This window comes from Thalia democratica, chromosome 5 (assembly GCF_965202585.1).
Source record: "Thalia democratica chromosome 5, ktThaDemo2.hap1.1, whole genome shotgun sequence".
NCBI lineage: Eukaryota > Metazoa > Chordata > Thaliacea > Salpida > Salpidae > Thalia > Thalia democratica.
The window spans coordinates 72,254,851-72,281,630 of NC_139169.1; the positions used below are offsets into that span (position 1 = coordinate 72,254,851).

Below are 26,780 nucleotides of genomic sequence, written 5' to 3' on the forward strand. Positions count from 1 at the left end.
ACAAGTTTTTATTTTCGTTAGCCTGAAATAAGTTCAGAAGAACTAGAAAAAAACATTAAGATTTTTTTGGCAACTTTGCTATAAGTTTGGTTGTAAAAATAACATTTAAAGACCTAGTGGTAAGTAAATAAGCAAAAGGAAACAACATTTATACAATTATCATAGATATTTTTTGAATACCTAGCAGCAAGAAAATTGTTTTTATTATAATAATTAGTTATTTACGTCCATGAGAAAATTCAAGGTTTTATTCTATCAAATAAAAAATTCTACAACTTGATAAATTTTAAAAATCTACGATTTTGTTATTTGGGACTGTATTTTAAGAGTATTTTAAGAAAAGTAAATAATAAATTAAAATAACTATATTTTTATACATAGACTTTAAAAAATATTTTCAAATTAAGAAACACTGTTTTGGTTATTTTTAAAATACATACTAATTATACTAATTACATACTAATACAATATTTGGAGTACAAACTATTTATAAACTGTAACATGTTAATTTTGTAGTAAAACTGCTTTAATTTACTGAACCAATAAAAACTTGAATTGTTTGTTTAAATTGCCTTTTAAGTTTTGTTCAAATGTGTTTCGAATAAACAAATACAAGTTCAAATATAAACAGAAACCACTAAGTCTGAATACATTTAACGTTGTTATTTAAAAAAATGTGTTTTATATGACGAATTTATTTATAATCAATCAAGAAAGTATAATGATTAGTCTTTAATTTTGTTCACTCAAATTAACATTGTAACAAATGTATTTATTTGTTAAGTGATTAAAAAAAGATAAAAGATTAAACTTTAATTAGTATTAGTATACTTTGAGTCATTGAGTTCTATATAAATAAAAAAAATGTTGCTGAAGAAAAAATTACAACTAATAAATAGATTTACTTAATTTTTAAGTTAGCTTTTAGTACTGGTAGGTGTACATTTGGTTACTCTACAAAGTTTTTAACAGCCATATTTTAAAGAATTACAAGCTTTACAAAAAGTTAAACATTACATAATTTAATCTATATTTAGTCAGTGCCAAATGTAAAATATATTGTACTGAACTAAAATTATTATTTTTCGATATAAATACTTTAATTTGAATGTACTGTAATGGATTAAACTTATTTTTAAGTTTATTTTTCTATAAAGCAAGGTCATGGACCTCAAAACATTACAAGTATTAAAGTAGTAAATAAAAGTCCTTTGTTGAAAGCTAATTTGTAATTTGATAACTTTATTGTTTTTTAACGGACTTATTTACATACCGACATAATAAGTAATGAATCAAAAACTTTATTATTAGTGAAATAATAAAGAGTAAACAGTTTGTTGTAATTTGATAACTTTTTTGTTTCTTCCGCAACTATTTACCTAATGAAATAATTACTATTGTTGAAATTTTATCGCGTCATTCCGATTTATTCATTTTGTTTGCACTACACTCATGCACTATAATGATTTATGTTTTTCTGATTATTCGAAAAGCAAGCGTATATTATGTAAACCTTTAAGGACTGTTTTGTTTAACAACTAAAAAATTACAACTTCTAATGTTTTGATATTCAGATGTAAGTTAAAGTTTTTTAGGGTTTGAAATTTTGTAAATTTTTACACAAAGCTAACACAAATGTACACTAAAATAAGTAAAAAAAAAGTATTTTTTTGAATTGTGACTTATAAAACTTTCTTAAATGCATTGATATTTTTTACAATTCTTTAATAGCTAAGAATAAATAATAAATTTACATAAATTCATTATCTTTGTAAATGATTTTAAACTACCTTAAGTCACAACCATAAATAAATTTATTAGTAATATGGTTAACAATTGTATTTATAATAGGAAATTTCCAATAGACAATCTTTAGATTTTACAATACTAATATAAAAATATAGGATAAAATAATTTAGTCTCAATTAATTACAATTTTTTTTAGCTAATAAACTGTTATTATTTTATAGAAAATAAAATTTTACTTTTAAAGATTGAAAACAATACATACTTATTAACTTATAATTAGATGTTAAAAAAGACCTTAAAAAAGAAAATGTCTGTGGTAGATTGTTATTATAATCTCGTTAAAATATAAAAAAAATGCTGTAATTGCGTTTTAGTTTCTTTATATTTGTATGATATAAAAATACCTAAGCTGTGAAAATAATACAAAAAAGTGTTTGTATTTTGCTATTTTATAGTACTATTGCTAACTAGATTAGATATGTTTTAATTGTGTGAAAGAATAACGCAGTTTGTGTTTTTTTTGTCTAACATATTTGACTAACATTTTTGATTTATTTTGTCAATTTAAAGATAAACTGTGATCATAAAGTGTTTATTTTGATAAATAGAAGTCTTTTTATTTTGTAAAAACATAAATTAAACCCTAACAGCTTTTTCTAGTGTATTTTAATGCAGTTTTTTGACAGATTGATTTTCAACTTTAAAGTGGTGTAAAGTTAATAAAAACATTTATATTTACGCAATAAGTTTTTTAAACTATTATGTTCAATTTCCTAACTCACAAATATAATTTATTATAATTTTTTTTTAATTTGTTTATTTGTACGAACGTATAGCATTTAGAGTATAAATGCTGCATACACAATTAATTTTTTTGATAGTTTTGATAAAAATAACTCTTATAAATAGACAAGGTGTTTAGATTAATAAAATTATTAAACAAAAATTTCTGTACAAAATTAAGATAATGGCCCTTTTTTTCAGTTTAAATTTAGTTATTTAAAAATTTACATTACAGGTATTCGAACTGAAAAATAATAAAAATAAAAAATAATTTATTTTAGCTTGAACTTTTTTGAAAATGTTTTTATGTAACACATAATTATATATCTTTACCAGATCCTAGAACTGAATGAGCTGACATTTAATTGTTTTAAAAATCCCTCTTACAAATGTTGTTATTGAAAAATTATTAAAATGTTTTTTATTCAACGATTGTCAAATTAAGCTAACGCCGTTTCTCCTAAAAGGATCTTAAGAGCATTTTCAGGTGACAATAAAATGATACAAAGCACACAAATATGTAAAATTATATTATTGAAAATTTTCAAATAAAAAGTATGATAATATTTCATCAGATCCTGGTACTGGACGAGCCAACAGCGGGGATGGATCCGCTCTCCAGGAGGAAATTGTGGAGTGTTTTGCGCGAGAGGAGGGAGGGAAAAGTGACGTTGCTGACCACACACTTCATGGACGAAGCTGATATACTTTCTGGTAAGAACTGATATTAATAATCGTAAAGTTATCTCTTTAAAAAATTGCTATATTTACCAAAAAGTTTGCGAGAGTATTAAATGAAATATTTACTTATGACGATAGTGAATGTTTTTAAGCTATTAATGCCATAAGGGGGTGAAATACTTTTTTTTACAAAAATTAACTTCGGCCTTTATATAAAATCTTTAATTACAAACTATAAGCCAGTTTTTATAGAATTAAAATATATCATTTAACTTTTGAGATATTTTTATTTTTTAAAAAAAGTTTCTGATACAAATGTATGGACTGCAAATTTTCTCGGAAGTTTTAAAAATCACTAAAAATCTATCTCCTCCTTCATTTTTCAACCAATCTTCTTCAAATTTTTAGGAAATGTTCCTTACATTATAAGAAAAAAACGTATCTTATGAGTTTTGATAATTTAAAAAAATAAAAATTTTATGATAAAAATTGAAAAAAAGTTTTTTTTTTTTTAAAAGTTTATTTTACTCAAAATTTTTTAAATTCACAAGTAAGGTTTTCTTATATTGTATAAAGATAAGACTGTGAAAAAGTGAAGAAGATTGCTTAAAAAATGTAGGAGGAAATAGATTTTAAACAAAATAGTCTTTTTTCGCTGTTTTAGTTTTCCCTTCCCATAGGTAACCTATTATGCGGCCCGACTTAGACTGGTCATATCTCAAAAAATAATTCGAGTTTTTTAGAACCATAAAAAGGATCTTAAAGCTTAGATAAAATTCTATAAAACAAGATCAACTTGTAAAAAACATGGCTAACCCCCCTATGGCCTTAATATTACTGAAATATTCCTTAAACAATACTGCTGAAATATACTGTAAACAAATACTAAATAAAACTTAATATTTTTATTCAGACAGGAAAGCGATAATAAGTAAGGGAAAGTTGAGGTGTGTTGGATCTTCATTGTTTCTCAAAAACAGATTCGGTGTCGGCTACCATCTCGGGTTAGTTGAAAGTTGTAAAATATTTTATTAAAATTTGATGCTAGGCTGCAACTTTTAATGTGAGTTTATGAAATTTATTTTTTTAAGTATTGTTATAAAATATTTTTTTTTATAAACTAGTTTGAAAATAACAACTAATGTTGAAATTATAAGAAAAGCTTCATACACATTACTGCTTAGTTCTTTCACTAAAAAATTTATATTTGCTGTTTTTTATTTATTTATTAGTTTGTTACACAATTTGTACTGTTCAGTTAATTTTTCTCAACTTATGAGATTGTATATGTATTACATTAATTGCATTTAATCATTGGTATGTAATCTTTCTACGTTACTGTGAATTATAAGTTAATAAAATTAAATAGCCATTAAACAACTGTTTTGTAAGTTTTTATTAGACTTTGAATATTTTTTGATAAAGTATATAATATTTATAAAAAACTTGTACTAACAGAGGAGTAAGTAAAAGTACAGAATTTTTTTTCGAATATAAATCTTATCCTTACAAATAATACACCCAAGTTAGACAGAATGAAGCTAAGTTACTAAGTTGCATTTTCTCCCTTATTACAAACGTAAAAAACGTTTGAACTTTAGTCGCGATGTCTGTCAGCTGTTTGTGTAGCGTACTTCATAATTGAAAATAGTGTTTAAAATAGTAAGGTTACAAACTATGTATACTTTAATACTGCTGTTCAATATTACAACAGTATATGCTTACTAAACTAATTTGGTTACGTAACGTCTTACTTAGTTAACTGTCAATGTCATAATTATTCACTTATTTATATATGAACAACTTATTATTTTCTTCATGCTTGTTTATACATTGTTGACTTGTTTATATTGTACTTATTTACCTGGTTAAACAAAATTAACTCTATAATTAAACTACTTTGTATTAATACATTTTAAAAATAAAATAAATTTTGTTATAACTCTTAGTTAAAATTATTCAGATTAGTGAAAGAGGATCTAATACCTTAAAATATTTTTAAATAGAATTTTTTTTAATGGCTATGGCGAAAACTAACATACATTTATTATTATTGTTTTTATATAAATTTTATTAAAAATACTCAGAGTGGTGAAAGAAGAGGGAGCGGTTGAAGAGAAGATCACGTCAGCAGTGGCGGATCACATCCAGGGATACGATCTTAGCAGGGAGAGTAACCACGAGATTGAATACACCATGCCAATTGATCAAGTTGCTAAATTCTCAGGTGTTTGTTGTTTTTAGTTTTTAATTATTAGTATACTTTATTTATAACCACGAAATTGAATACACCATGCCAATTGACCGAGTTGCTAAATTTTCAGGTATTTGTTGTTTTTTTTATTTAATTAATAATATATTTTGTTTACAACCACGAAATTGAATACACCATGCCAATTGATCAAGTTGCTAAGTTTTCATGTTTTTGTTGTTTTTAGTTTTAAATTTTAGTATACTTTATTTATAACCACGAAATTGAATACACCATGCCAATTGATCAAGTTGCTAATTTCTCAGGTTTTCGGTGTTTTTAGTTTTATTATGTGATTATTAATATATTTTATTTGTTACCCAAAATTGAATACACCATGCCAATTGATCAAGTTGCTAAGTTTTCATGTTTTTGTTGTTTTTAGTTTTTAATTATTAGTATACTTTATTTATAACCACGAAATTGAATACACCATGCCAATTGACCGAGTTGCTAAATTTTCAGGTATTTGTTGTTTTTTTTATTTAATTAATAATATATTTTGTTTACAACCACGAAATTGAATACACCATGCCAATTGATCAAGTTGCTAAGTTTTCATGTTTTTGTTGTTTTTAGTTTTAAATTTTAGTATACTTTATTTATAACCACGAAATTGAATACACCATGCCAATTGATCAAGTTGCTAATTTCTCAGGTTTTCGGTGTTTTTAGTTTTATTATGTGATTATTAATATATTTTATTTGTTACCCAAAATTGAATACACCATGCCAATTGATCAAGTTGCTAAGTTTTCATGTTTTTGTTGTTTTTAGTTTTATTATTTGATTATTAATATATTTTGTTTGTAACCACGAACTCGAATACACCATGCAAATTGATTAATTTCTAAATTCTCAGGTTTTATTGTTTTTTAGTTTTAAATTATTAGTATACTTTATTTGTACCCACGAAATTGAATACATCATGCAAATCGATCAATTTCTAAATTCTCAGGTATTTGTTGTTTTAACTAAACATGTTTTTGTTTACTAGTTTATTTTATTTATAAATACCAAATTCAATACACCATGCCAATAGATAAAGTTACTAAATTCTCAGGTGTTTGTTGTTTTATTGCTGGTAAAAAACTAAATGCTGTAGTTAATTATTCGATTGTTGTTTAATTGGTATTCGTTTTTTTTTTTTTTTTCTTAGCTATTAAAATTGCACTGTTTTTAACATGCTTTTAGAAAATTTTCTGCTCAAAAAAAAAAAAATCCTCAACTTACCTAATCTTTTAGTAAAGTAGGATGTTAAAAACTATTATGCTCAGTTTTAATTTATTAGTCTAACTGATAATTCATGTTACTTATTGATATATAAAGAAACTTCTCGTTCATCTTCTGGAAGTAAAGTATTACGAAGTTTATTACGAGTTTTAAATAAAAATCAAAAGTTAAGTTTTGTATAATTTACAATGTCAGTTCTTAATGTTTGTGTATATTTTATTGTTCATAAATCAATTTAATAATTTAAAACTTTAAGCAGAGGTATCACCTACCTGAAAAGTAAATTTAAATTTAATCTAATAATGTACATGACAACGGAACATTTTCACAACAGACCTGTTCAACTATCTCGAGAAGGAAGGTTCAAGTATTGGGGTGAAAAATTTCGGTGTTTCCATGACAACGCTGGAAGAGGTCTTCCTGAAAATAGGAGAGGAAGAAGAAGAGAATGAAGAAGAATCTTCAGAGAGCAGCTCTTCAGGTTTTTTTTGTTTTTGAATAATTTGTAGTTACTTTTAAATGTTATTTAAACTTTGAAAAAATAAAAATTTTAGTGAATCTTCTGTAAACTTTCAAAATACCTGAACTTAAGATTTTTTGTGGTCGTGCAAAACATTTTTTGATTTTATATTTTTTTTCACCTTTGATCTTTAACTAAGAATTCAGTCCTTCAACAAACATGACCATTAATTTTCATTTTTTACGTTTTCTCTTATTCAAAAAAAGTTCATTACATCACCATATATAAGTTTATCTATTATACAACATTGTTTATTTCAAAGTTAGTTTGTAGCAAGCCATTATATCATAGCGTACTTTCTGTTTATGTTTCACTTTTAAAGTATTTTGCCCTCAGAGAGGTTTTAAGTTCAGCTTTTGTTTTCAACGACTATAAAAAGAGTGGTCAAAGTTTTTCAAATATCGCTAATTAATTGTTAAATGAATATATTTAGTTTTAAAGAGTTTAAGCAGGTTTAATTAATTTACTTACTTAAGTACTAGTTTGACAACTAACTAGAAATGTTACTAAATCTTATAAACAATTAATAAAAATAAAAACTGATCAAAAATATTTATCACTACATTTGCTTTTTACAGGGTTTGCCAAAAACCTGGAAAAACCTGGAATTTGACAATGTAAGCTAAAAAACCTGGAATTTGAGAAATTTTGAAAAAAAAAAACTGGAATTTTGAACAAAAATCACTAAAAAACCTGGAATTTTAAACAATTTTTACATTTTAAGTACAAAATTTTGATTTTACACAAAAAAATTATCATATAGATAAAAAAAAATTGTGATCATCAAAAAAAAATTATTGAAAACCACATTTAAAGATACAATTTAAAGATTTAAGGAATCTTTTCAATGTTGTTATACTATTAAAGACCATTTTTTACATTAAACTTAATTTTAAACTAAAAATAGACCCTAAAACGTCTAACTTTAAAAACTTGAATAAAATTTGCCAAAAATGTTTGGCAACCCAGTTTTTAGAAAACAGGTATAATTTTAAATAACCTCCTGTAAGTCTATTCTGCTAGCATCTAAACAATTAAAAAATGTCACAGAAATATTTTCGGACACAAATAAGCTACTCAAGAAAAACATAGTAGGAACTACTACGTACAGTAAGTTGTAAGATTGCACGATTCTTTTTATCTAATTGGATCACTAACTTCACATAAATTATTTTGTACAAACATTTTTCACAGCTACCACATTAACACTTATGGTAAATGTTGCAATTCTTTCTTACTAATTTTTTAACTTTTTTTCTGTTTGCATGAGTGGTTTACAAATTTGTAAACACAAGTAATTTTTATAGAGATACTTATTATTTTTTAAAACCCAATATGGATTTTTATGACACCTATTGGATGAAGTTTTGGTGTAAAAATTTGAAAATTAAAAACAATAAATTGTTTGTTGTAGTTTGAAATATTCTTATTTCGTTCAGTTGTTATACTAATCTACTTATTCACAAGACGTTGTATCTAGTGTCCTTTCAAAGTTGTTGAAAAATATGTTTGATTTTTTCTAGTAAAAAAATCTTATAATTAATAAAATAAAGCTTCAACAAACCAGCACAAGTTCACATAAAACACTTTACACAACTTAATTTCGAATAAAAATCTTAAGTATCTAAAGTTAATTATAATTTTCTGGGTTAGTTTAAATGAATAGTTGTAAAAAGTAAAACGTTTTGTGAACAGAATTTATACTATGTAGAAACATTTAAGATATGTGAACCATTAAATTTTATTAAAACATTTAAACTATGTATTAAGTGAAATAGTTGTAAGAAAAATAAAGTAAATAATAAACTATGAACTTATCCATTCTTATAGTTTTGTTTGGTTTATACACTAAAAAAACTATTTTACAAAAACTAAACAGATTTTTTAAACATTTTATAATCCAGGTAAGCACTTATAAGAGAATAAAAAATTAAGTTTTTTCAAAACTTGTCTGTATCTACTTGTTTATAGTTGAAATGTTTTTGTTAAGTTTTTAGTTTACTTAAAAAACATTTAGTTATGTTATTGAATTAATGTTTTGTTTTTAAAAGTATTACACGAATTTTTTTTTTAGTTTTAAAGAGCAACTTATGAAATAATTATTACGATCGTTTTTAAGACTTCTGTTTGAAACGTGTGTTAAATTGTTTTCTATGAAACAAAAATAATTTTAAACTAATGTCTTTTTAGTTTTGGAAAAAATAGTATTGTTAAGTTTCAAAGTGAAAATGTTTTATTAATTTTAAACTTTTAATTATTACAATTTGAAAGCGCAAATTATTTCTGTAAAACGCAAAAATATTTTCAGTGCTTCCCGAGTTATCCGAAGGCAAAAAGCAAAACGTCAAAGGCGGCAAATCAAACGGAGCGTTCGCCTCGTCACAATGCGGTGACGTCACGGTGGACATGACGTCATCGGCGTTCGACCCGCGCGTGTGCGAGGTGGGGAGAAAGTCCAACTACCACATATGGAAGGCGCTGACGTACAAGCAGTTTCTCGTTTACTTACGCAACGGCGCCTTCGTCATATTCGGGTTCTTCTTTCCCATCGGGCTGGCAGGTTCGTTTTTTGGTTTATTTATTTATTAATCCTCAAATAGTTGTTTAAGTAAACATTTAATAAATAAAAAATTATTTTTGTGTTATAAAAAAATGTTGTTTAAGCTTGAATCTAAATATTTTTATGGCTACCTTAACGAACCAAAGTTTTTTTACCATTATTTAACTTTCCAGATAACGCTTGAAATTTTTCGTTGCAAAATTAACCTGTTTAGAAAAATTATTCTAATAAAAAACAACAAAAATTTCTCACAGTCGGCAGCGCGGCCCTGCTGAACATCCAGGGTCCCGGCGACGACGGAACTGACCCCACAAAGCTCGAGTTCACCCCGGCCCTCTACCCCTCCGACTTCCTGTACAAGAACTCGACCGGCCACCAGGTTCAAGACTTTTTGGTTGATTCGGGCGGCGAAGTTGTCCTGGACGGTCTGGACGACATTCTGGAGAGGTCGTACGTCTTCATGGCCGTCGACCTGAAAGAATACCTGAAGAGTAATGTTAGAAATTATTTGTTTTTTGTAATAATTTTTAAATTCTTTTGCTCTTTATGGTTTTCGAAGAAAAAATTGAATCTTGATTTTTTTATTTCATCACATTTAATTTATAGTTTAATTTTTTTTTATTGAAATACTTTACATTGTTTTTCGAATTTCGAATTCTACTACTGGGTTTTCCAAGCTCGTTATTTATGAACAATTCCTTGGCAGAAGTTTAAACAATTCTTTATTAGATATCGCCTCTTTATTAATTAACGCTTTACAACCAATAAATACTTCCCGCTTTGGGAAATCCCGGTCTACTATAAGAAAGCTATACATAGTTATTATTTTTTTGCAAGAAATATTCTAAAATACTGTTAAACCACAGGTAACTTACACTGCATTGTACAACTCAACTGGAGTGCACACTCTACCGGTTATAATTAATAAAATGAGCGAATCTATATTGTCTTTACTGCTTGATACCAGACAAGCACTGAAAACCACTGTCCAGAGATGGCCCAGTAACGGTAATATATTTTTTAATTGTGTAAGAGTAGTTTTTTATCAAAAGAGTTTTGTAAAACTTTTGATTTTAAACTGAGATATTGTATCTTTTTTAGATCTTTAAAACCAATGAACATTTATGTGCTTAAAGTTTTATCAAAGCAAAAATATCGTTACACCATTAGTATATTTAAATAACCAACAGAGGTTAATATAACTCATACATTTACTTATTTCCAATAATCAGAAATCACGTCATCATTTGATGGAGCTTCGTTTGGAGGAGCTTTGATGGGAGGCCTTGCTCTTGTCATGAGTACAGGAATAGGGGCTGTCAACCCCGTGAAAGAAAGAGAGGTAAATTAATTAAGATGTATATTTTATATGTTGTTGTACAGGGATCGGTGCTGTTAACACTGTTAAAGAAAAAGAGGTTTTAATGAAAAGTTTACATTGTTGCTTAACTGATATATTTTACTTGTTAATAATTTTCATGCTACATTGTAATTTTTAATTTTTTACAGTTTAATAATTAGAAACCAAATTTGTTTTTTAATTTTGTAAGTGTTAACTTCTACAACTTTCAATTAGAAAGCATCTTATCAATTTTTTTTACTTAGCATGGTATTTTTAAAGTTTTGCAGTAAAAATAAAATTTACTTTAAAAAACAACGGAATCATTTTTTTTACTAAATTTAGCTAATGTATCTTTTAAAAACAAACAAACTATTTACAGACGAAGATCAGGGGACAGTTGCGGATATCTGGAGTGACTTTCTCAATGTACTGGCTGTCCTGCTTCACTGTCGACTACGTCTGGTACCTCATCACAGCACTAGCATACATATTCAGCTTGCTGGGATTTCAGGTGCCAGCATTGAGCTCTGCAGGCCCTATAGTGTGCATGGTGAGCTGTTAGATTGTTGTTAGTCTAATGAATAAAGTAATGTTTCTCGGCCCAATAGTGTGCATGGTGAGTAGTTAGATTGTTGTAAGTATAATGAATAAAAAAAGTTGTAAGTAATATTTTTTAAAAATTGCATACTGTGTTTTGAAATCTGTTTTTTATTGAATGGATCTTGACTAATTTTCTTGAATATGTTTTTATGGTGCTTCATACATAGTTTATATTAATTGAACCAAATAAATCGTAGTTGCAGCGTTTTTTTGTAAAAGTGAAAAATCTACTTGACAAGCTTGCGTGCACAATTTTTTAATAGTTTAAAAACCTATGGTTTTGAAAAAAAAATATTAATGTTTTATTTAACCAAGTTAAAATAAACTTTCGAATTAAATTGCAATATGTTACAAATTATTTTTTACAGATACTCTTAGCGATCGGGTGGGGTGTTTCCGGCATTCTGACGTCATACTGCTTCAGTCACATGTACCAGAAATTTGAAACAGTCCAATCAACGTGGAGCATTCTCCTACAAATGGTAATTTTGTCTCTTTTGTAATAAAAAATTTAAAATCAATTTACTACTATTCATAACTAGTAGTTTAGCCATAACAGCAAAACAATGTAGTCTAGTAAGTTATTCACCCGGTAAGATATTAGCTTGTGTTGTTTTATGTAGTTAAATTTTAATTATAAGTTCCCTAACTGAAACTTACTTGTAACAGAGTGCATTGATTCCTTACACGATAGTGTCGATACTGGATCAACTTTCATCACCGGATGTCGCTATAATCCTCAACATTGTCTTCTCAATAATCGATCCGTTCTATACTGGTTTCGGTGGCCTCTATTACATCACAAAAGTTTGTTGTTATCTTATTTAAATTTGTTTTAAAGAATCTTATAAAAATAAATTTTTGGTTTAAATTAGTTTTCTCGTGTCTAAATTGCAACTTTAATACGGTTTGATTCTTGCTTGTTATAAATCTATAAAAGTTTAAGAGCTGACTAGTCTTTAACCAGTTAGTCTTTAATTTGATGTTTATAAGGTTTAATTACATTGATATATTGAACGTTGGTGTTTTTAATGAAAAATTCAGTAAAGTATACAAAAAATTAGTATCACATTAAAAAATGACTTGGTTTCAAAGATGTCACAAATTTTGAAAAGCTTTACAGAAAATACACAATAAAAATCAACATCAATAAATAAGCGTTATAACAAAGATTAGAAATTAAAAAACATCAAGTACTTATGACAAACCAATGACAGGCGTACACGTCATACACGCGTGATCACCCGGGCGTGACGTTCGTTCCCGCCAAAATATACTTCAACTGGGAATACCCCATGGTTCCGTTCAGCTTGGTGATGGTGTACATTCACGCTTTCCTGCTGTACTACCTGCTGCAGATTGTCGATGTCAAGTACCACGGTGGATCTGTGAAAGATGCACTGCCTTTCATGTGGGTTTTAGTGTTACGATCAAGTTTACATTAGATTGTTTAATGGTTGATTCTTAATATCTATTATAAGTAGTTCAAGATTTTTTTTGTATTTTGTACATTTTGTTTACTGAAATTAATCTAACCTAAAAGTGTTTTGTTTACTATAAAGTGTTATTAACTTAATTTTTAACATTAAGGTATAAAAAGAGACCTTATGTAAACACAATTTGTTTAGTGAAAGTCGTAAAAACATTTGATAGCTTGAAATTTAAATTTTATAGCAACAACAAAATGAAATTGTTTGTTTTCTTTGATATTCTAAATGTTTTTTGTCTAGTCAACAAGCTGTTATTTAGTGAAACAAATTTTGTTTGAACTTAAATGCTTGTTTTTGGGTAAAAACTTAGTTTTAACAAGTGATATGAGTTGTCGCGTATAAGTATGTTATTCTTTACAACATCATACACGTTTACGATCATTAACTACTAATAGTTTAAAAAATCAACTTTGATACAAACGTTTCATAAACAGGTCAGGAAAAAAATCGAGTCCAATCAGAGAATGGTCTTCAGAAGAAATTTCAACAACAGAAGAAGATGATGACGTCATAGAGGAAAAAATGAGAGTGCGAAAGATGATGAAGAGCAAAGAGTTCACTCAAAACGAAAAAGTGTGTTTGAGTTTTGGTGCATTAATATTTGCTGAAATTACATAAATTTATCTCATTTCTCTACAGAATCCAGTTTTTCTGGTTGCTTTAAATAAAGCTTTAATTTTTTTATACGAGCATAAAGTTAATTTTATAGACAAATTTATAAATTTTTCAAAAAACATAAAACTTTAATGTCAATTATTTTCCTTATCTTAAAAGCTATCTAAAAATATTTTTTTTTATCTTAGAGAACGCACCTTTGTCTTTAATTTAAGAAAAAAAGATTTGGTTTGGGGTTTGAATTATTTCATGGGGTCCCTCCAAAAATAAAGGTTTTTTTTTTCTTTTTTTCATTCAAATTGCCTTATAACCAAAAATTTTTTTTTTTTAATTTTTTTTTTGATTTCCCTTAGTTTGCATGTTATTTAAACTCTTAAATAGTTATTTTATAAATAATGTTAATATCTTTTACGATTTGGACTCAAAACAAAATGATGTATATTACACTATCATTTGCCTTGGCCATTTCCTAGATAAAAAATTGATAAAAGGAAAAAAACGATTAATAAGAATGTAAATTACAACAAATTTTAATTAAACTATAATAATTTAATCAAATTTGTTGTAATTCACATTCTTATTAGTTGTTTTTTCCTTTTATCAATTTTTTATCTAGGAAATGGCCAAGGCAAATGATAGTGTAATATACATCATTTTGTTTTGGGTCCAAATCGTAAAAGATATTAACATTATTTATAAAATAACTATTTAAGAGTTTAAATAACATGCAAACTAAGGGAAATCAAAAAAAAATTAAAAAAAAAAAATTTTTGGTTATAAGGCAATTTGAATGAAAAAAAGAAAAAAAAAACCTTTATTTTTGGAGGGACCCCATGAAATAATTCAAACCCCAAACCAAATCTTTTTTTCTTAAATTAAAGACAAAGGTGCGTTCTCTAAGATAAAAAAAAATATTTTTAGATAGCTTTTAAGATAAGGAAAATAATTGACATTAAAGTTTTATGTTTTTTGAAAAATTTATAAATTTGCCTATAAAATTAACTTTATGCTCGTTTTTTTTATAACTGTTTTTAATACATTAAAATATGCCATTTCTCGTATTATAAATTTAAGCTTCATTTTTATGTTTTAACTCAATAACATGTTTAATTTTCTACAGTCTCCTGTTATTTTGGTTGACGGTCTGAAAAAAGAGTTCGTCTTGTTCAAAAAGAAAAAGAAGTTTAAGAAAAACAAAAAAGAATTCACGAAAAAGGTGCGATTTTGTAACTAGTTTATTGTGCAAAACATATTATAAAAAATCAAGTTTCATATTACTAGCTTTATTAAAAATAAAATTCAAACAAATATTATTTAAAAAAAAAAGTTTTATATCACTTAATTTAGCGGGAAAGCGTTTCTTAAATAGATAACATTTTGGTATTATCATTTTTTATTTTGAAAAAAAAGTAGTAAACACTTAGTTCAAGTAACGTATTTGAGAGAAAAAATGGTTTTATGAATATTTTCAACAGACTGTGGTGGACGACTTGTCACTATCTGTATTCGAAGGTGAAGTTTTGGGGCTGCTTGGTCCTAACGGGGCGGGTAAAACCACCACAATCAACATGATAACCGCAGAATTCGAACCCACAAGAGGAAATGTTGGTTGAGTTTGTTATATGTTTTCAAGTATAGCAAAAATAATTAAATTAAACACAAAACTAGTGTTACTGAGTTTCAGTGTAAGGCATCTAGCCAAACGAAACTAGCTCGATCAAATAGTATTTGAAAAAAGATAATTTAAGTGTATCAATTATTGTTTGTTTTTACATACTTAATCTTTTTAAAAAAACATTTAATTTCAGATCACAGTAAGCGGACATGATATTCAATCGAACGTTTCTGAAGCATTTGGCAACATGGGCTACTGTTCGCAGGTTTGTTTAAAAATTAATTTTTATTACTAGAGATACAGTTCGCCAGCTTACTAAAACATCTACTGTTACAATCTTTAACATTGTTTTTAGCTTTCGTAGCATATTTCAGTCATGTAGCTCCAAAGTAATTTTTGTAGTAGAAAAAATAGTGACTGTCAACTTAAATAAATTATTTAAGTTTATTGAACTACTTACTATTCATTTGTTTATTTATTTAAAGGACGACCCAATTTGGGATAACTTAACACTCCGGGAACATCTTCACATTTACGCTCTTGCTCATGGAGTCACTAAAAAGTCACTGAATCCCACTATTGACAGGTTGATTTAAAATATAAGTATTATTAAATATTTCAAAAGTATTAACTTATAAAAAATATATAACTTATGACAGATTAATTTTTACTTTAATATTATAAATTAATATTAAAATATTAGGTTATAAATATGTATATAACTATTGAAAGGCTATTTTAAGTTAAAACATTATATAAGTTCTTTTAAAACTTAAACTTTATTAAAACAATTTTTGTATTCTGTTAAAACTTAAAATCGATGAACATTTAAACTTTAACCTCTTTGTTTTCTTGATATATAAATATTTTATTGAAGTCTCAAACTTATCTAGTTACATTTGCGCAATAGGAACAACCGTACACAAATACGAAAAAAAAAAGGTAAATAAACCAATCATTTTATTTTTGCATCTTGGTAGTCAACGACGTATTAAATTCTTTTTATTTTTGTTTTATTTGTTAAATGTTCATATCTTTTTTTTTTTGCAGTTACATTCGCGCGCTGGGAATCACCGAACACGAGAACAAGCGGGGAAAGCAGCTCTCGGGCGGCACCAAGCGGAAACTGTGTTTCGCGATCTCGATGATGGGAAACCCCCAGGTTGTGTTGTTGGACGAACCTTCGACGGGAATGGATCCCAAAACTAAAAGATTTATGTGGTTTGTTTGATTCACATTAATATAAATGTTTAAAATATCTTTATAAATAGTTTGTTTTAGTTAAAAAACTTTTCAATTGAAGTATAAACAGACATTCTAATTATTGCTTTTAAAATTTACCTATTAAACGCTTCAGTTTCAATCAGGTGTGTAAAAAACTTGAGTTTATATAAAATAACTCATTCAAATTAGTTGTAATTTAATTCAAGCAAGCATTTCATTTAAAGTAGTTTACCAACTATTCAAACAAGAAGGTTTTAATCTATTTTAATTCATCGCATACTTTTATTTATTCTGTTCCGCCCATTAATGATAATCAACACTTAGGTAAACAACCAAGACCTCGATAGGAAAATATTATAATAATTAAAAACAAACAAACTTTTTAGTTCTCACACAAAATTATTTAATTACTAAACTTGTCAACTTGAAGTTATTACGTTAACTTTTTCAGAACAAGTAAATGATGTATACTTAAGAATACATAATAACGCAGGGATACTTGTTAGGCTTTAAAATATTCACTAGCTTTAAATAAACAAAATAGCTCAATCTAACTAATACATTATAACGCCAGGGACACTATAGGGAGAGCGTTCCAAGGAACGAACAGAGGAGCGATCCTCACGACTCATTACATGGAGGAAGCAGATGCATTATGTAACAAAATCGCGATCATGGTCATGGGTAAACTCAAGTTTGTTTTTGAATTATGTTGTGTTGAAATTTAATTTATGAGGATGTGTTTTTTACAAGTGAAAAAGTAAAAACAAAAGTCACTCTTAGTTAAAAGGTACTAAGCTGTAAATGAAGTTTGTTAAGGTTATGGTTTGTTAGAGTATATTATTTTCAAAATTTAAAAGTGAAAGTTGAATACAATTTTACATTTAGCGTTCCATAAAGCCTACTAGTTTAGTCAACTTTTTAATTAAATGCTGAACTATTAAAACACTTAAAAAATGTTTTATGTGTAATTTTAAGTTTATAGTCTAAAAACATACTATCAAAAAGCAAATTTTTCAAAGCTGAATGTTGTGCTCATTGACAGTTATTTATGTACAAAATTATTAATGCATTTATTTTACATGGTGTTTTGATTTTTTTCAGTAATGAATTATGTTAGATAAGTATCCAAGTTATTCTAAACTTGTTAACAAAATATTTTTAACAGGTGCATAGGTTCTACCCAGCATTTGAAGAACAAATTTGGTCAGGGATACGTTTTAGAGATCAAATTGAAGCAATCCACTTTCAACGAGACTGGCCAACAAAATCTCCAGCAGTTTATTAATGAGGTAATAGTTTATTTATTTTTTTTTTTCTGTATGTTCACTATAACCACTCGCTTTAAATGTTTATTACTTAAATTGTTAACGTTGGTAGACTAAAAGAAATTAGTTATTTAATTTTTTTCTTATAGTATTAGTGAAGCACGATTAAAAAAAAGTTGTTTATTTTACTTTTGTTTAGTTTGTATAACTAATTTTTTATATTGTGAGGCGAATTAAGTTAAATCTGAATAACTATATCTACACAAATGTAACTTTAAAATTTAAACTATTTAAAGTTTGATGATCTAAAAACTATTTTTTATCAGTTTTAATTATAACTAAACAGGAACTAAGAATTTTGGTAGTTTTTGTGTAACTTAAATTAACAACTTTAGTATTCCATGTATCTTTAGATTTCTCTCTTTTTATTTTCAAGTTGTCGTAGAAAATACTTTCTTAGTTGTATGTACTTAATTAAATTCAAGTAGGATTTTCAAAACATATCACTTTAAATTTAGTCCGTTTATTTTGCAATCTCTTTACTTCGTGACTTGGCAAAAATAATGTTTTTTTATTTATTTTTTGTTATTTTTTGAAAGACTTGAGCATTAAATTATTTCTATGTAGTTTTTAGTAGAAAATAAATATGAAAGGTAAATTGATATGTATAGTTTATTTATTTTTTTCCACCTGAACATTTTATTAAACAAAACCTTATACTTTTATAAGTTTTTATATTTACAAGTTAAAATCTAAACTGTCTATTCTTAATATGCACAAAGTCTTTCTTTATTTTGTTAAAACATATTTTAGCAAATTTTTAAAAGGTTAACTTAATTTCTAAATAAATCTTCAAATTTATATTTTTATAGTATTTGAAAAAATATTTTTGTTATAGAAAAGCTAATCGAAGCATCTATATTTTGAAAAAGTGTTTTTTTATCTATTCCCGTATGTTTTGTTATAATATTGTAACAGAAGAAACCAACACCACTTATAAAAAATACAAACTAATGTTTTATTAATATTGTTCAAGTTGTTCGGAGATCTGAACGAGGAAGCGGAATGTTTCGGCAACAGGTTCATTTACAAGATATCACGTGACCAGGTCAGCGGTTTGTCGCGCGTGTTCAGCGATCTGGAACGAAGGAAGAGTGAGTTGAACATTGAAGAGTACAGCTTCAGCCAATCAACGCTCGAGCAGGTTTGATTATTTTATTTTTATTTAGATCATTTAGCTGTGTTTTAAAATGACATTAAACATTGGTTGACACTTTTAAGATAAACATTTATGATGTCTGACTCTAGATTAAAAAAAAAATCGTTTTAGTTGTCGAAAACAATGATCAGATGATGCAAAATAAAAACACAATTTTTAATCACAAAAACAAACATATATTAAAAATTAAGATAATATATAATCAACTGTCTTAATATTTGTACTTAATACTTATTATTATTTTAAAAATAACTTTTTTAATACTATTTTTATTATAATTATGTAATTGAAATATAAACATTGAAGATGTAGTTTTTTTATTCGATGCTGAAGTAAGTATAATGCAAATATCAAATATAAATTTTAAGTTAAGAATGAAATTAAGTCCAAGTATTACTTTCTAATTCTTAACTCGGGTTATCAGTGTAAACTAAGTACTGTGACTTAAATTAATTCGATTTTAATTGCATATTTTTATATTGACTAAATTACCATTAAAAACTACGTTATGGTAAATACAATACAAAAGCATAATTAAAAGTTTATTGTAGTTTAAATAAACAACATGTTTTACTAAAAATACTTGCATTTAAAATATTGTATATAAATGTATTGAGTCTAGTTCGTTTTAATATTAATAATAATTTAAATTACAAACTTAAAGATCTATCAAATGTTTTTTGTTTTGTAATCCAAGTAATTTGATACTTGTAATAACACCTGTAAACCATACTAATTGAATAATAATTAATATTTAAGTAAATGATTTGGAATGTAAGCTGTAAATGTTGAATTTTCTTCAAAAGTTGTTATAAATACAAACAATTTATTTTAATTGTATTATTATTTGTTTATTTCGCATAGTCTTAACTTCTTTTAAATTTTAAACCTATATATTAAAATAAAAATAATAAACTAGGTATCTATGCTGATCATCATTTATAATAGAAAGTTTTTTACTGAAGATGTTTAATAATCAAATGCTAACATGAAGTATTTTTTCAGGTTTTTGTTAAGTTCGCGAAAGAACAAGATAGCTCAAAAGTAGACGAAGTTATCGAATAGAAGTTTAGGTGTAATTTTTATCAAACTGGATTATACTAACATGGTAAAGATTATATAAAATTATTGAGTATTTTAGATGATGATTAATGTTTTAAAATATTTTTTTCTAGAGCTAAGATTTTTATTTATTTAAAAGTTGCTGAACAGTTTATAATTAATTTAATTCAATCACTTCAAGTTATCAAGCAGTTATTATATATTGACATTTTTCTGTGATTTTTCTAAGGTATGTATGACATATATAACAGCAAGTGATAATTCGTACCTCATAAATCATTCCTTTCGCTTTACATATGTGAATTAACTTGACTGCCGTTTATTTAAATAGATTAACCACCTTTTTTATGACAATATTTTTTACAATTGAAAATTACTGCTGTAATATTAAAACAAATCTCGTTCTTTTTGTTATTCGCCCAACAAAATTTTATAGTATTGCTCAAAAAGTTGTTATAGATAACTTAATAGAAACTGTTAAACATTATGTCCATTATTCTTAAAGATTATAGTATTTATCTGCTAGAAAAAGTTACGTATCTTGTTGTATTAAATAAATTGTTTTTTTAGAATCCTAGATCTAGTATATAATTAAAATACATATTAAAATGAAATATAATTTAGTAACAGATATGTTATTTGTGATATGTATAACTTAGTATTATTGGACACTAACTTAGTTCCAAAATTATTAGATAAGTAAAATATAAAAAGTAAAAACTACTTATAAAGTTTATTTTTATTCAACTAAATCACCAAAAACATATATTTAAAGAATTAATTATGAAAAAAACAAACTGTTAACTATTGTACTCAACTTTTAATGACTATCAAAAAAACTAGTACTTTCCTTGAGTTACCACAAAGTCTTAGATAAAATGTGAAACATAGTAAACTAACTAATATATATTTTTTTATTAAAAAACACCAATATTTTAAATAAGTTTATAAACATTGTTAACAAGTCAAACTTATAAAATTTGAAAGCATTTTTTACCAGAAATTTTTTGTCACGTTTAAGAAACTACTCGAGTTAGTAAAAACTTAAACTGTTTTATCTAAAGTAGTGATATAAAAATTCCTTTAATAGATATCATTTGATTAATTGTAAACTTTTCGTCTAGCTAGTTTGAGACTAAATTAAGAAAATAAAAAATATAAGTACATGTTATGTTTTAAAGACAAGTAACAATTAAGTTATAAACTAAACGACTAACTTCTATAAAGGTTTTGTAATTTTCTGACCACAATAGTTAACATTTTCTAAAAGAATAGTTGAAGCTATAAGTAAACAAATTAGCTTAAATAACTAATAAAATATATATGTATACAACTTTTTACACTAACTTTGATAAGTAAAAAGCTATTTAAATAGCATCATAAAACAATTTTTTGTAATACACTAAGCATAAATTAGATTTCTGCTAGAAATTATTAAAACAAATCTACTGTTGAAAAAAAAAAAAACCTGTTCGGAAAAAATACCTTAAGGTTCTTGGTTTGAATAGTTTTAAAAACCTCAATGAGTAAATAATTCTTAGTCAAATATAATATTATTTTTAGTTTTGCATTACTTATAAACAAATGAGTTTAAAAACTGGACTATTAGTAAAAATTTTTGTAGCAAATTCCTTGAGTAGAAAAAAAAACATATACGCTTATAATTTCCTTTAAGAGTTAAAACAACTTAGCTTAAAAGGATCTTTTTATAAAAAAGTTTGAATATGATTGAACTTACTGTTTCTATCAGTTTGTCGATTCCAATTGTCAAGAATCCTTTATATTTGCTGAACAGATGCTAGAACTTTAATTAAAGCTTATTTTCACTAAAAAAATAAAACTACGTTATAATATATTATAACCATAATCAACATCTACTTATACATACTGGGCTACGAAAGCAGTGCTTTGTAACAAGCTGAAAAGCTATGTTATACTTAATAATTTAACAGTAAACAATATATAAAAAGGTACAAGTTTCAAAATATGTTTAAAATAAAAAAAAAATTGTAAAAACAATGTTTCTACTTCAATGTTTTTTTACTACAGCTTTAGGTTACTTCGCACATTTTCTTTATTTTAGGCAATTGCTTATTTGTAATTCCGAAATAACGTTGTTCTAAAAAAAAAATCCAACAAACTTACAACTTACAAAACTTTTGGTGAAACTTGGAGTTACATTTATTTTTTAAAAGTACGTATCTTGTGTAATATTTTTTTTAATTTATAGTTATTAACTACTCTAACTGTTTTGATTTATTATTCATAACAAAATACAAGTACTCTTTATTACAAACTAAACAAACTTTATCACAAACAAATTTATATTAAATTTAAAATGGTCCCGTACTAGCCAAAAAAGTGAAAATAAGTGCACTTTATTCTTTTTCTATTTTATCAAGAGAAATCAAGTGCTTTTTCATGAAAATGTGATTTCACATAAAAACTAAGACCAATTCAGTGTAGTGTAGTAAGAAGCCTGCGTAAATGAAGAGATATATAACATTGCTAAAATTGAAGCACTGAATCACTTTGTACAACACAAGTACTTAAGCATCAAGAACAAATAAAAACTTTCATGTTTTTAATATACTAAGTACGTAAGTTGTGTTTCGGCTGAGACTTTGTAGCCAAGTATAAAACTGTTTTTAAAGCTGATATAAATGAACTTTATTTTACTCTAGAACTTCTAATATATATGATATCCGAAAAGACTTGTCAAGGCTAGAAACATGATGGTATATGATAATACAAGAAACCGTAGTATTCAAAAGTCCTAGATATACAAAATATCATACTAATAAAACTGTGGCAGTAAAATTTCCAAACTAAAACCAAAATTATAATGAAATATATACTGTATTTTGCATTGAGTTTTAGTTTTAAAAGCAAAAAGTTTGAAAAAATACTTGTAAATAAAACAAATATTAATAAACTGTTAAAAGTTTTAGCGTTTGTCTGTTATATAAAAACATATGATATGCTCAGTTGTACTGGAATTAAAAAGTTAAACTGACTATAAAATAGTTCGTATAAAACTAACCTATTTTTAAAACCTAACCAAAATAGAGTCTAATAACATCATATATACTAACTTTAAACATGTTAATCTTTAATTAAATTACTATAATTGTAATCCTGACTTTTTATATTACAGTAAAAGCTTGAAAAGTTTCTTTTCTAAACGTATCAGCAATATACTTGAGCTTGTTAAACTAACTTTGTATTAGGCATAAAGGAGTAATACTTGACGTGAAATACGTGATAAGGAATAAAAATAGTGGAGTCAACAAGACAGCCGTTTCGTTTCAATTCTCAGGAGCTTGGGGATAAGTTACAAAAACTGTGGGTCGACAGTTGTAAAATTTTCTAAACACTTAAGTCTGTCTGATAAATTTATTATTTATTACAGTTATTTTTTTTTCAATACTTCTAATAACTGTAACAATAACAGTTTAATAATTTAATACACTAATGTAAGACCTGTTTTAACTAAAGTTTATTTTTTAGAGAATTCTTTGTACAGTACAGATTTATTTTTTATCTTTGAAATATGGTTGACTTCTAAAGTCAACGATGCCATAGTCTGTTCTTCTAACTATAATATAGTCAGAAACAATAGAACAAGTAGGGGTGGAGGTGTAGCTGTCTTTTATTTAAATTCCCTTTAATTATTTAAAGTTAAAAAACAATTAGTCTTTATTAACAAAATAAATGTTGGATACATATGTACAGACGTAATTAAATAAAAACTTTTTTTTTTCTGTGTATACCTACCCCCACTGTCGGCAAAATGTGCATTGACTATAAAAAATGTAATTGCAATCGTCAAAATGTTTTTTGAAATAGTATATTTTTGAACTTATTAAAGTTAAAATCACTATAAACTTTCAATTAAAACATAGTAATTGAAACTTATGAACTTCTTCTAAAAAGTTAAAAACACATTAAACTTTCAAAACAAGTATAGTAATTGGATTTTAATGTTGTTATATTAAACTTAATGTTTAAACTTACCTAGGGTTTTGAACATTGTTTTTAATTTTAATTGTTGAGTTTCATTTCAGTCATCATAAGATGTTTACTGTTCATTGAAATTTTAATTTAATAAAAAAAGTAACTTGATTGCAGAAAACAAAGAAAATTTTACTCATTCAATTTGGCTTAATTAATTACTTAATTACCTAATTACACTTAGCTACAACATCACTTTGAAAGTGTAACTTACAAAAAGAGAAAAAAACATTTGTTTCATTTATTCATACATATATATATTGTTTATTTCACGATAAAAAAAGCGCTAGAAAAGTTTGGTCTAAGGACCTGGTGTACAAAGGAACCTTTCGGTTATCGAGTCGTACACCACATGCTTATAAAGTTTCTTACTAGCTATTACAAAAGTTTATGTTATTATTTAAATATTTATATCTTTAGTGTTAAACAATCAGCTAAAAAAAAGAAAAATGAAAGAAAAAAAAAACCAAACGAAAATTAACTGTATTTTGTGTTTAATAAAGTACTATGAATCTTGTTTAGTAACATGAGAACTAAAAAATGTATACAAACTTTAAATTAACTTTTAAAAGAATATAAACAACAATAATAACAAACGTGTGAATACTTGAATTATAGGTTACAACTTCTTAAAAGAAAGTAAAATGTAATACGCTGAAATTTTCTTACAAAAATTTTTTTCATAAGTGTTTTGTGCTAAAAAGGTAGTTTTTATTTTATTTAATAATTTAACTTGAACAGTACATAGAATTTTACATTTAAATAATTAAATAAAATATTGTAAAAAAAATGTTAAGAATTTTAAAGAAGTGATTTTTACAATAACTGAACTTAACTTTTATAAATGAAAGTATGAAGATAAGTACTGTAAAATTTTAGCTTTTAATAAGAAAAAATATACAGTAATAATTTTTACAATAATAATATTAACAACAACAAATTTCCTTCTATTTTGAAATATATTTGATAAAATGGTTATTTAATTTTTAGTATAAAAATATACAATGCATTTGAAACATTGTTATCTAACTTATTCGAAGCATTTACAAAAAAAAATTTAAAGTTCAGTTATATTGCAGTTTGATCAAGAAACAAAATAAACTCTTCAAACTAAACTTAATAAAGTTATAGTATTTGTTATATAGTAATCAGATGCGTTTCAGCATACCAAGTTATGTTTTAAAGCTAAGTAAGTTTGAGGTTTTTAATTAGCTTTACTTTGCTGACGGCATGTAAAACTCAATAAAGTTAAGTAGTTAACTAATAATAAACTTCTTATAAAAAAGCGAGTTACTTATAGTCATGTTGTTTAGAATAATCAAAGCTATTTCAAAACATTGGTTATTAGAGCAGCTTTCAAAACCGTTTTTTAAGTTTCTACAAATGTAATTTGTTATGCTGAACTAAGTTTAGACAAAAGTTATTCTAAAGCTTCTATAACTTGTCAAAAGAAGTTGTTTTTAAATGGACATCTTATATTTACTGTAATGTTTAGCAGTTATAACTAGCCAAATTGTTAACAGTAGTACTGATAACTGGCGACGCAAGGCATTGTTGCTAAATGGTGCGAAAATTTTTGAACTTCAACTAGTTCTTCTTAGCTTTAAACTACGTTTTTAAACGAATTTGAAAACTTTTATAAGTTGTTCAGTTGAAGTAATTCATTGATTGAATGTTTTTTAATCAAAAATATTTGAACAAAGCTGTTGATTACAAATATATTTACTAAATTTTAGTATTAAGTTTAACTTTTATTTCGTATTAAATCATATTTTTTTTATAAGTTTAAGGTAAAAAGAAGTTAATTACAAAATGTAGCCACTAGTGACTAGTATATAATTAAATTAACTAAAAAGTTTGCGTTTAAACAAAGTTAGTGAAAAGCTAAAAAAATTCTGAGCCAAACTTAAGTAAAATTATAAGGAAACACGTTAACAAAATCAAATAAAAGTAATTGTTAATTTTTTAAAAATAACTTATCAAGCAATTTAAAAACAATTGGTCAGTTATTAAACAAACCTACTTTAAAATATAAACTTTTAAAAGTTTATAAACCACTTTGTTAATATAAATCTGATTAAATATCTTTTAAATGGGAACGGGTCTAAATTGCACTAAAACAAAATTGCACGAGGGGACTAGATTGCACGAAACCAAACTTGCACAAGGACGATTTTGTACCAATGGTCAATTTTGCACGAGAGTAAAAATATACAGAAAATAAATAAATAAACAGAAAAAAACTAAAAATAATTTACAAGTAAAAAAAAGGGAAAAGTTACTGACCTAGGATAAGGGTTAGGGGTAACAGTGATAGTAAAATTAAAATAGAAAAATAACAATAAAGTATTAATAAAAAAAAAGCTACCGAACGAGGGTAAGGTTTAGATGTAACAGTGATAGTAAAAAATAAATAAAAATAAAATAACTAAAATTAAAAATAGAAATAAATATTAATAAAAAAAAAACTTACCAACCGAGGGTAAGGGGTTATAGTAATAGTTAAAAAAAGCAACAGAAAAGTTATAGAAATAAAAAAACTAATAAATTAAAT

General features: G+C 25.7%; 1 protein-coding gene across 3 annotated transcripts in view; it reads left to right on the forward strand.

Moving 5' to 3' along the window:
- LOC145837143 (cholesterol transporter ABCA5-like) overlaps window positions 1-26,780 on the forward strand; it is a 45,531-nt gene that overhangs the window by 12,440 nt on the left and 6,311 nt on the right. Inside the window, exons 15-37 of one of the 3 annotated variants that reach the window (XM_082944909.1) lie at window positions 3,108-3,246; window positions 4,127-4,217; window positions 5,301-5,440; window positions 7,032-7,178; window positions 8,268-8,327; window positions 9,526-9,777; window positions 10,032-10,273; window positions 10,644-10,785; window positions 11,010-11,119; window positions 11,499-11,669; window positions 12,088-12,201; window positions 12,389-12,526; window positions 12,937-13,130; window positions 13,644-13,782; window positions 14,945-15,040; window positions 15,300-15,428; window positions 15,633-15,704; window positions 15,925-16,025; window positions 16,490-16,660; window positions 17,238-17,357; window positions 17,832-17,955; window positions 18,968-19,135; window positions 20,156-20,648. In XM_082944909.1, coding sequence (XP_082801035.1) covers window positions 3,108-3,246; window positions 4,127-4,217; window positions 5,301-5,440; window positions 7,032-7,178; window positions 8,268-8,327; window positions 9,526-9,777; window positions 10,032-10,273; window positions 10,644-10,785; window positions 11,010-11,119; window positions 11,499-11,669; window positions 12,088-12,201; window positions 12,389-12,526; window positions 12,937-13,130; window positions 13,644-13,782; window positions 14,945-15,040; window positions 15,300-15,428; window positions 15,633-15,704; window positions 15,925-16,025; window positions 16,490-16,660; window positions 17,238-17,357; window positions 17,832-17,955; window positions 18,968-19,135; window positions 20,156-20,215 — 3,120 coding nt within the window. In that variant the 3' untranslated portion in view covers window positions 20,216-20,648. Of the gene's footprint in view, window positions 1-3,107; window positions 3,247-4,126; window positions 4,218-5,300; window positions 5,441-7,031; window positions 7,179-8,267; window positions 8,328-9,525; window positions 9,778-10,031; window positions 10,274-10,643; window positions 10,786-11,009; window positions 11,120-11,498; window positions 11,670-12,087; window positions 12,202-12,388; window positions 12,527-12,936; window positions 13,131-13,643; window positions 13,783-14,944; window positions 15,041-15,299; window positions 15,429-15,632; window positions 15,705-15,924; window positions 16,026-16,489; window positions 16,661-17,237; window positions 17,358-17,831; window positions 17,956-18,967; window positions 19,136-20,155; window positions 20,649-26,780 lie in introns of those variants that run through there. The other 2 variants (XM_082944910.1, XM_082944911.1) reach the window with 2 other exon arrangements.